This window comes from Mixophyes fleayi, chromosome 4 (assembly GCF_038048845.1).
Source record: "Mixophyes fleayi isolate aMixFle1 chromosome 4, aMixFle1.hap1, whole genome shotgun sequence".
In the NCBI taxonomy this organism is placed as follows: domain Eukaryota; kingdom Metazoa; phylum Chordata; class Amphibia; order Anura; family Limnodynastidae; genus Mixophyes; species Mixophyes fleayi.
The window spans coordinates 21,037,552-21,049,498 of NC_134405.1; the positions used below are offsets into that span (position 1 = coordinate 21,037,552).

The 11,947-nt window shown below is 38.9% G+C and overlaps 1 protein-coding gene across 1 annotated transcript; it reads right to left on the reverse strand.

The window, feature by feature from the left end:
- Nucleotides 1–459: 459 nt before the first annotated feature.
- On the reverse strand, nucleotides 460–8,339 carry LOC142149546 (extracellular calcium-sensing receptor-like). Its single transcript, XM_075204876.1, has 6 exons — nucleotides 8,335–8,339; nucleotides 5,985–6,276; nucleotides 4,793–5,620; nucleotides 3,442–3,669; nucleotides 3,242–3,365; nucleotides 460–1,367 (listed from the first exon to the last, which is right to left on the reverse strand). Exons 1-6 carry the CDS (start codon nucleotides 8,337–8,339, stop codon nucleotides 460–462), a joined length of 2,385 nt encoding a protein of 794 aa, XP_075060977.1.
- Nucleotides 8,340–11,947: the final 3,608 nt, after the last annotated feature.

Consider the following 11,947-nt stretch of genomic DNA (forward strand, 5'->3'; position numbering starts at 1 on the left):
AGCAAAGACAGGGAGGAAGAGGAAGTAACCTTTCCTAGATCCTAGAAGATGAATCTTCGCAGAGAAGGTGCTTTATAGCCTGCCTATTAGCCTTCCCACAGTGACACTAACAATGGGCGTACCCTACTCCCCTGCCTACTCCTTAACCCTTTAGAGAGGTAAAACTAGTTATGAACCAATCCTCAGCTTTTAAATTCCCTCATGCTTAATTTACCCCTCAGTTATAATTACACTCAGATTACGCACTTTTTTCTAACCACAAGTTGCGTGCAAATCTGTTTGACCATGAAAACATTTTTATAACACTAAAAAACAATGGAATCCAAAGAAGAACCATATCTAAAGTGGAAATAAGCTTTAGGAACAAAATGTATTGAACACACTATATACTTAAATATCCCATTCAGGTACATTGTTTGATTTATCAATGTCATCTAAGATTTGTTTAATCCTCTACGTTCAACCTGCATTTTTCCCCATTCTAAGATGCTCTCTGGAGTTCATGTCGGGTCTCAACAATATGATGAAGCATTTAGGGAGAAACATACAGATCACTAGGGCCCAGCTGGAGGCCAATATTGCAAATATTTCCATTGCTACAGTATACTTTCCACGAGCACTGAGAGAGGCTGGGATGAAGGACACCCAGACACTGAGGAAGGCCAGCATGCTGAATGTGATAAATTTGGCCTCATTGAAGCTGTCAGGAAGATGCCGAGCTAGGAAGGCAACAATAAAACTGGCGGTTGCTAGAAAACTAAGATATCCCAGCATGCACCAGAAAGCAGTTGGTGAGTTCTCATTACACTCAACTATAATAACTCCAGGCTGTGTTTGGATATTGTTCTCTGGGAATGGGGGAGCAAAAGACATCCAAAGTATACATAAGATGAATTGTATGAGGGTACAGAAAGATACTATCATGTAAGACACTTGAGGTGTTGTCCATTTCCTCAAACTGCTGCCTGGCTTGGTGGCCATGAATGCAAAAACCACCATAATAGTTTTAGCCAAAATGCAGGAAACACACAGCGCAAAAACCATGCCAAAGGCAACCTGTCTCATAAGGCATTTCTCTGGATATGGATAACCAATAAATACTAAGGAACATAGGAAACACAAAGAAAGAGACACCAGCAGAAGGCAACTTAGGGTATAGTTGTTAGCTCTCACGATGGGAGTGTTCTTCTTACTAAAGAAAAGACACAAAACAGAAGCTGGAATGATGGCAGAGATGGCACTGGAAGTAGCTAATGTGGCTCCCAATACATCCTCATAGGAGAGGTATTCTGTAGTCTTTGGTATGCATCTGTTTTTTTGAGGATTTGGCCACATGTTCCAAGGACATTTTAGACAACCCTCTGAATCTAAAAAAGAAAACATAATTCTTTGTAAATGTCCTAGCTCTCCTTCACCCCAACTCTCGCAATACCCATTTACTGCATGTATCAACTCCTGTTGTTGCTTAATTCACTATTTTAAACACCATTATATCCTCATCTACTTCCAAATCTGCTTCTCTCTCTATCCTCCAATAGCCTCAATTCTAAAAAATTTGCTTTCAGGCCTCCAATTTCCAATCCTAAAAAATCCGGCGCTAGTGCAATTAAATTATAAGAGTGCCCTTATGAACTACTGCTCTGTACATAAGGGGTCTGAAGCCTTGAAGAGGTACAAAAATATGCTCAGGGAATTCCTGCTTAAAAAAGGGTTGATATAAACTATTGGTATGTTTCCTAAATTCCTCCATAGTGCTCATTATTGCAATTAAGTACTATCCTACACCTACATCTATATATATATATATATATATATATATATATATATATATCCTACACCTACATCTTCATTAACTGAACTTAATTTATTTTAATTTAACTTAATTTAATTTAATTCTTATTGTTTCATTTATTTTCATGTGTTTTTATGTTATTATAATATTGATAGGTCAACATAGTAGCTATGAGTAATCTGTTTGCTATATAAGTGCTGCTTCTCCGTTCAATTGTTATTTGTATGTGTATAGTTACTATTTGTTGGGTCATGTATATGTACATGTGACCAACCACAAGAACGGAAACTAACAACCTCTGGATTTGGATTGGGTGAGTCACAATAACGTGATCAGCCGGCATAATAACAAATAGTGCCTCTATATATGGAATGTATTCACCTCTGATAAAACAGCCAATTACTGAATAGTGGGTGGAGAAATGCATCAGGGAACGCTGATATTCCGCCAGTAAAGTTCTCAGCCTGTGCATCCCCAGGGTTTGCTTCACACTATCAGTGAGATCAAAAGCTGACTTATTATTGAAGCATTGCTGGGCTCCTTTACAGCTTTCCGGGAACATCAGTGAGACACATATAAGGTTTAGTACTTTGTGGTCATTACGACCAGTATCTCAGTCCACTGTGCTGTCATCTCTTCCCTTATTATAGAGGGTTCCCTTTACTGCTCAATAACCTTCTGGGACTGTCTCTACTAATATTAGAGAGCAAATAAATCATTTACCCATTTGATCATCTAGTCGCTGTCTTCACTGTTCTATTCTGATTTTAATAAGGTGTGAACTATTTATCGAATTCATTGAGATTCCACAATGGTGGATCACTATCTGTTATATAAAAGTAGCCTATTTTAGGTGAATATGCTATCTATTTTTTACATGCATTTATGTTGTGGTTTAAAGTTTATGTGATATGATCCAATAATTATTTTTCTCAATTAATTCTTATGCCAGTTATGTCTAGCATTACTTTTTCAGTGTTTTCATTTATGTTAATACATTTATAATTTACCTGTACCACACTCCCCTGCTCTCACATTATAGTACAAAGTTACCTTTATTCATGACCATTAAAAAGTCTCTAAATTTCCAACGTTCACATTTTGCAGAAACGTGTCTTTTTGATTCTGCCACTGTTTCTTCTGCTGTCCTCATCCAAGGCTGTCTCACACCTAGACCGAGTGACTTACATGGAGTCATAGTAAACACTATTCTGACTCTACATTCCACATACCAAGCTCCATAGCTCCAACCATTTCTATCATTCCTCATTTAAAACCATATCTATTCATATCCTTTACCCTGTAGCATTAATTTACTACACTACTGGCCATACTTTATGCTTCATTGGCAATTATTCTCCTACATTTACTTTCTTCTTTCTTTCTTTCTTTCTTTCTATCTTTCTTTCTTTCTTTCTTTCTTTCTTTATTTCTTTCTTGTCTACTTACTTGTTTGATTAGAGATTTCACCTGGAGAGCATGGAACACACTGGAAGCAACAGGCAGGTTCTCCCCGTCTAACAACTCTTCTGAAACCCGAAAGACAACTCTGACTGCAAATGGATATTGGAACCTTAATGAAGAGGAATAACATAAATAAGAACTTGACATGACAGGTAGCATGGAATCTTAGTCATGTTATACTGTACCTGGCTATTTCCTGAAGGCCATATTATGGCACTGCTATTGATCATAAAGATGCTCCTATTGGTGACTGCTGTATCATAGCTTCCCACCTTGACATGTGTCATGTTCCCGTCAGCTGAGAGCTGCCAGTTAACAATGTCATACAGTGCTGGAACATCTCCATTCTTATCAAAGAAGACCTCTCTTCCATTGCTCAGTTTCACATGGACATTCTGTATGTAATGTGTTAGCTGAGGAGGGAAAACCAGGAATGCACAATTATAGTGGTTGGAAACTCCTTTGGGTAAATTGCAATATTTATTTGAATTGGTAGGAGGCCAAATATCAGGGGGAAAGCCTTAAGATGGCATCTCATAATTATGTATGTGTTGATCATGGTTATTTCTACCGCTCTGCTGTCGAGCCTTCCTGACAATGTGATAAATGTCACTAACTGACCAGGGATATCCATCCCAATAGTCACAAAGCTTACCATTAATGACTCAACTGTAGTAAGGTGTACAGTTTATAGGAAGCATGAGTATATTGATACTTCACTGAACCATTTATACAAATCTTGCAATAGAATATTAAGTCATTCCCAGAGCTGCAAAAATATGGTTACTGAGCACAAATACTGTTCCAAAGTAGGATTGGAAATCGGGCATCAAGAAGGTCAATCCCGACTTAACAGATGGCTGTACAGCCTACAAGTGGTCCCACCAAACTCCTTCTAGTCCCATGTTACACCACCCAGATGCACGCTATACGGGAATGTGTATATATAATTTCAGAAATATTATTATAATACAGATATTAAAGTATAGAATATTGATAAGGAATATTTGCTATATTTATTTTAATATATTTATCTGAATCCTGACACTTATATATAACTGGTACCTGAGCTGATCAATATCAGTGCTGCTGAGCTCTTGCCATAGTAGCGGAAATCCAACACAATGGCTCAATGGTTTTTAGTGCTGGAGAGAAAGCTAAATAGTGTGGAAGAGAATAGTCAGGAGTTTTAGCTACTGCTAAATATACCAAATGATGGGGATCTCTGAGTTGGGACCCCCACCAAAATACTAATATTGGTAAGGAACGTTATTCAGGAAAGATGCTTGTTTAGGTGGAAACCACCTTTAAACAATTCTCAGATGAATTTATGTCTAACCTCAGAATAAGTAATTAATAAAAATGAATCAAAGATCACTAGATGGAACAATGTTTTTGTGCTTTCAAGGTGACAACATCCTTGTTTCAAAATTGTTTTAAATCTATCTATTTGTCTTCATCCTTCTTGTATGTTAGTTTCAGCTTACCCACATCATTCATTTATTGTATAATTATATGTTTATTAAAGATTCCTACCTGCCATGGTTTGAAATCATGAACTTCTGCACAATTTCCATTCTGAAAAGGTCCCCTCCCTTCCTGACACATATGAAGATCATGTAAAGATTTAGCTATGACCTGAACTGAAGTGTAAATATTGTAAGAACTTCTTAAATTGGAGACATCGGTATATACACTATTCACGCTCTTCAGGTCCTCCTTTCCTGTACACAAGCGTGTATCATTGTCATAGGATACCAAGTCCAACTGGTCAATAAATTTGCATCCAAATGTTTTTTCCCAAAATATTTTAGTAACACTTTGTGCTACATTATTGAAAACATTGACTTTGACGAGGTGATCTTTAAATCCAGGTATTGCTGAACTGTGGAAAGCAAAGCCAATTGAACCCAAGAGTAGAGTGTAATATTTGGCAGCTAGCAATACTGTGGAGGTGGACCAAGCTTCACTGGCCACAAAAATCTTTCCAATAATTTTCTGTTTTAGCATCTCATTGAGAAGTTGTGCAAGATATACACTTGTGGAAAAAAGAACTACAGCATTAGCAGTTGTTTCTTTAATAACTCTACTGATATGTGGGGTGTTCCTATCATCACGATCAAGCAACAGGAATTCTGTGAAGGCAACACAAGCTCCAGCCTTGAGGATCTCTTGCTTAATAACCTGAATTCCCTGTTGGCCATATTCATTTCCTACACCCACTAGGCCCACCCAAGTCCAACCGAAATGCAACACCAGCTGAGCAAGGCCCATTGTCTGAAAAGCATCACTGGGTACAGTCCTAAAGAAGGATGGGAACTGGATCCGGTCACTCAGTAGGGCACTGGTGGAGAAATGACTGATCTGTAAATAAAGCATAATGCATACGCATTGGTAAAATAATCTTAGATAGTGTGTAGGCTCTTATAAAACACAATAACAAAAAGTCCATAGCCTTTTATGTAATATATCATGAATAACTGGCTGCTTATGAATGAAATATATTTTCCTTTGGGTGTTCATAAATAGATTATTTTTTCTAATTGGCAGATTGGCCTTATGAGTAGATTACTATATAATGAACAGCTACACATCAGTCACTTTGTGGGGAAGTATGTACCCTAAGGCTGACCATCAGGCTAATCTGTGCCATTCGTGCTAGATGTCAACTTTTTTTTTACATATCAGCACCATGGAGAGTTCACAAAGGAATATAGACTTTCATTACCTGGGGATATCGATATCTTCCAAGAACATGGGCCATCATGATAGAGTAAGGGGACATCGAGTGGCCAAGAATTGCAGCAAGAAGTGGTGTTTTTTGACAACAGTAGTTGGGAATTGCTTGATTTTGGCCTGTGACCATCCATAATGTCCCCTCCAACTCTTTCCTCAGGACAGCGCAGGAGTCAAATGCTTGGTAGCCAAGGGTGATATTAGGTAGAATATCTGGATTTGTATTAATCTCCTCTAAAGCAAACCTCATGGCCTGATACTGCTGGAAATTTTCTAAGAAAAACCTGCAGGATGAGAAACATATGAAATAGAAACAGTGCAATAACATCCTCTATGTTCCTATCAAAGGTTAAAATAAAGTAATCTTACGTGATACAAGTGTCCTGTGGAGGGGAGTCTGTGAAGGTTATTTTTTGGCGCACCCTATCTGCATGGAAGGGAATAATGGCTCCTATTAAGATGTCTCCTTTCTCTAATATCCCAGAGAGGTTAGAAGAACTCAGTGGACAGCTCAGATCAAGGCAATATGTGACTGGTATGTGGTAGGAAAGAATAAGGTACCACAGAGACCTGTACAAGTGGGCCCACAACCTGTGGTCACAAAGAAAACAATGGGTCACTGTGTGCTACCAATATATCAGTTGTTACCTGTTTTCTATTGTCTTATTGTCTGCAGAGCTGCTATGATGCACCTTGCCACGAAAATGTGGTACCCCTGATGGTTCTTTGCCAATGATTGTTATATGTATCAAAAATCATGTAATTTTGAGTTTCTAATTGCCCTTGACAAGAATTCTACCATCAGAGTTCATCAAATCTGTAAATTTGTTACACATCCATAAAACTTAATAGGGTCATTTTAAAAATCACAAAAATGTAGGCCTGTGCCTGTTTTCTGTATGAAAATGTTGCAATTTGTCTACTTTGTGCGTTGCAAACATTTAACTGCTCCCAAAAAAGGAGAATGCGCCTATTTTGTTGGTCCATTTAAAAAGGTGCAGGTTGGAAGATAAATAAAACCTCCATACTATTACCGCTTCTCTCATTCATTTTACCTTTAATCTTTTTCTCCTAAACTACTGTTAAGCCTAGCTAAATTTACCTCTTATTTTTTTTGTGTAATTTGTTTTTTTTATTAAATTTTAATAAATCGCAGTGCATCAAATTTTACACAGATAACAATTTTATGTTGTGCAATATGTATATTTTTCCAGATTTAAATTGATCAGGTGGATGTGTAACTAGGAGGTGCATCCTTTGGGGTTGCATCGCTTGGCCGCAGATACAACATTTTAGTGAGAACTTACTATCCCACTGCAAAAATAAGGAGAGGACTGAAAAAATAAATAAAATGTCATTGAAAAGTTGCAATAGAGCAGGCAATGTGATTGTACACTGAATGTGTAATTCTCAGTATCTGTTTCTGCTGCAAAGTATCACTCCCACATTATTTGTATTGACCCACAGCTTTGCACAGCCATGGGTGGAATATTATGGTGACAGAGGGACATAGCATAGAGAAAAATGACCATAACACTAAAAAGGTGTGACGGCCTAAGCTGCTGCAAATGCGGCATAATTACAAGACCATGGGCTAGATTTACAAAACTGCGGGTTTGAAAAAGTGGAGATGTTACCTATAGCACCCATTAAGATTCTAGCTATAATTTATTTAGTGCATTCTACAAAATGACAGCTAGAATCTGATTGGTTGCTATAGGCAACATCTCCACTTTTTCAAACCCACAGTTTAGTAAATATACCCCAATGTGCCAGGGGCTCCTAATCACATGTTTATACAGGGCTCAGTACTTAGCAGTTAGAACCTTTGACTACTTACATACATAAGTATAGCTACAAAGTAACAATAAGCTTCCACACACGTGTAATGAGGTTTATTTTCATGGCCTGCATCAATACCTGAGCTATTGTTATTCAATGGCTGCTAACAGGCATGCCCACATGTATATACAATCTGCCTAGTGAGTTCTAGAAATGAGCTGCCACTAAGAATCATATGCAACCCTAATAAAATGTATAGACACTACTCAAACTGCTATAATTCAGTAAACAACAAGTATACAGGTAATTGTTAGCAATGATTCAGTAATTAATGACTTTTTTTCAGTATGTAATGCAACATGTAATTTGTCTGTAAGACAGGTAATTACATACATTCATACTGTGTACATACTGGTTGTGTCTGCTGTACCTGTACTAGTATCTCACACACACACACACACACACACACACACACACACATACACACAAGCCCTAGTGTCAGTCCCCTATACCTGTGCTCCGTCATACAGCACAAGACACTATAACTATTCCAAACTCACCTCATCCTTCCCAATCTCTCTGCTGTTCTCTCCCTGTCACCGAAATGTTGCACTTTATAGATGCAGATTCATTTCCCTGCAGGGTGAATGTGCATTATCTATATAGTGGTTTAGGTCAAAGTAAAATTGGAGAGAGTGCAACATGGAGAGAGAAATATTCTCAGGTGATGCATAAGAATTCCCTTGTATTATGCAGGAAGGAATGATAACCATATGCAGCTTTGCTGAAGGCCCCTGAGACTGTGTAAGAGCTAAACTGAGGTCCCACTGGTTATACAGAGCCCTCCAGCATGGCCAGTAATGTAGCTAGTTCCTCTTCCCTCCACCAAAGATATGCTGCAGTGTGATGTTTTATTAAATAGTGTGTCGAAGTCAGCAAATTGGATAAAGTCATTTCAATAAATATCGAGCAAACTTGGTTGTCTTTGTATGAAAAGATGCGTATGGTACGCTACGACGTGGACAGGCGCACGCAGCCGCAACACGTGGCAATTACAGTTTTTACACATTTACTCACATTCGCACAAATACGCACATCTGTAAATAGTACACAGTAATTGTAGTATCAACACATAGTTATTTATGTCGAAATATAGTAATATTCATGTTTAATATTATAACTTATAAGCATGTTAGTAAAACATATGGTTCACGCTAAAGGAAATGTGTCATGTCTGGCATCGTTTTAATCCCCTATTCATCAGCAGTTGTCTGGTTCCTTCGCCGAAGAGATTGCACATTGCATACTCTAGTTATTGATGCTAGGGAATAAACCTTTAAAGTGATACTGACTATAAAATGCTAATAGACTAGTTGAAACTGGAGTCTTGGCGGGAAGATCAGAGCACATCCCCTGGAGAGATGACCCCCAGCTTTGGATATTTTGGTTTGAACTAGCCTATGATCTGCAACACCCTGGACCCTCCTGAAACCTTGACCAATAGAAGCAAGCCACGTCATCTGCATTGCTTCAATTGTATTTCTATCTGCATATAAGCAGGAGCTTTTCATCTAGTGATTAGTCATCTTTGACCACAGACTTCAGACCTGAAGGACTGTTCACTGGATCCGGAGCGCCTGCGATAAGTAACGGCTGTACTTATTATTATTTTGCTTGAATTATTCTGCTACTTTTTGAGAGTAAATATTTGTGCGTTGGAAACACAAATCGAGATTCGACAATCATTATTGGATAGCGACAAAACGTGCATAACAATTTGGGGGCTCGCAGCGGAGGTTAAGTTACCAGACGATACGCAAGACCAACGGTTTTCAGTTCCCCAACAAAGGGTGGAGACGCGTCATATCTTGGTAAGAACGCAATCTGTTCAAAACCTGTTTATTACTCTGTGTTGTAAAACCGAATGTCCGTTTTTGCATAATCTGAAGAAGAGCTAACTTGAATCTAGGGACCAAAGAGAAAACTGTTTCTTTTTATTGTCATTGCGTTTTTAATGTACTGCATTGCTTAGCATATGTGTACTTCCTGCTTAGCGTATGTGAACTTCCGGTAGATTTGCCACGTGTTTAAACAATCACTTTGATAGTTGTTATACATGCATAATATAATCACTTGTTAAAACCTCTGAAACGGTATTACTATTGTTGGGAACTTTGATTTTCTGCGCAGAAAAGGTGTATATTGTGTGATTTTGTGACGTAGATACACTGTTTTATTGTTGAATGGTCTCAGTTGCTATCTGACGAGGCAGGTTGCCCAACTGAAGAACGGTATACGTGGCAGGTATGCCAGGAGCGAAAACAAGGGAGTTTTTTGCACGCGCGCCCAATAGTAATCGCAACGTTTACTGATAGTTAGTATCTTTAAGCGTTGTGATCGGACTGCACGGCAAGGAAAGCCGTGATTGTGACTTGGGAAGGCAGCGGGGAGGAATTATATTGGAAAGGCTGGTTGATTGTATCGACTTTGTGCTACCAGTGATCATAGACTCAGCAGATTTGTGAAAGAGGCAGGGTACTGCGGTATTCCTGTGGTTCACGGTGATATTTCTGTGATAGGAGGTCCTTGTATGGTACGAGAGGAAGCGAGTGGACGCGGCTTGAGCAAATACGTCCACGGCCATTAAGAGATCCCTAGCGGTAGATTGCTTGTAGCAAAGGGTTGAAAGTGTTTGCGGAAGAGACAGAGTACTGCGGTATTGTCTGTGGTCCGCATAGATATTGGTATTGTTCAACATGGGTGCTAAGCAGACGCTAGAGATGGCCTAGGTACTGCCTAAGGAAGAGCCTATTGGTTCAGCAAGGTTTCATATGTGTAAGAAATATGGTGCATACGCAACGGAGTATTGCGACACGTGGGTCAAGATGACCAAGGATTGTGTTAGGCCTTTCCCAACAATAGGGAGTTTAATTCAGAGGTACTAAATAATGTAAAAGATAAAGTGTGGTTGATTAAGTAAACGAAAGTGAGAAATAAACATAATGATTGTTTGAAATTGTGCCAAATGGAAGGCAACACGTGGTAGAGCAGCGAGTGCACAGCGGAAGTAGGCGTGGCAAAAAGCGCGCGCACAACGCAAATAGCTGTTGAGAAGCGTGGAGAACTTAGTGCAAGTGCGCCCCCGCCACCCTATGTGGCAGGGGGATTAAGTACAGTCGTTATTAAAAATGAAAAAAAGGAATTTGCAAAGTTATATCCTGTTTTAAGTCGGTTTAAAACAAGTGTTTCTGAAGAAGAGGACGAACCCACTGTAATTTCAGCCATTGCCCATGCTGTTAATATGCTAGAGGTTTAGCGTAAATATGGAAAAGGGACAGTGGCTGAGATAGGTGAAGGTAGTGGAGTGATCCAAGGTACTGAAGTAGCAACTCCTGTAGTTAATCCTGAAGATAGTGAACCGGTGGGTACGTATCCTGTCCGCACATTATCAGTTCCCAATGGGAGGGCGCATAAGGATGGTATAGTTCCTGTAAGAAATGTTACAATGCATTGTCCTTGGACTAGATCAGAATTACGTTCCATTATGACTGAATTCCCAGATCCTAGAAAAGAGTTGGCAAAGTGTCAGAAGTTTGTTAAAGACTTAGGAAATGCACACGAACCAACCAATAAGGATTGGCGTGTAGTGTTGAGGGCGTGTCTTCCTCCCAATACTAACATACAAAAATTTGTTAAAGATTGTTTGTTGGAGGGAGACGACACCTTGACAGATGAGGTTAATCAAGAGAATATAGATCAAATTGTCACACATTTAGCCAACTATTTTCCTGTAGTAGTGAATTGGAGTAAAATTTTCACCATTAAACAGAAAGATAGTAAAACAGCATCAGAATACTTTGCTAGAGCTCTAACAGCGATAACACGGTTCACTAAGATATCAAATATAGGTGAGGACCCACATCACACAGAGGTAGCTGTAGGGGTATTAATGGATGGCCTTAGAGAAAATTTAAAGACGAGGGAACAAACCACATTACCTAATTGGAGAGGCATCACAGTAGATTCTCTTAGGGAGTCTGCTGTGGAGCATGACAAAAACCTTTTTAGAAAAAAGGAAGAGAAAAGTGATAGGTTAATGACGGTAAGTATGCAGGCTCTAGAGGGAATGCGTACACGACCACCAGCATACAACCCACATAACAAGAAACATAA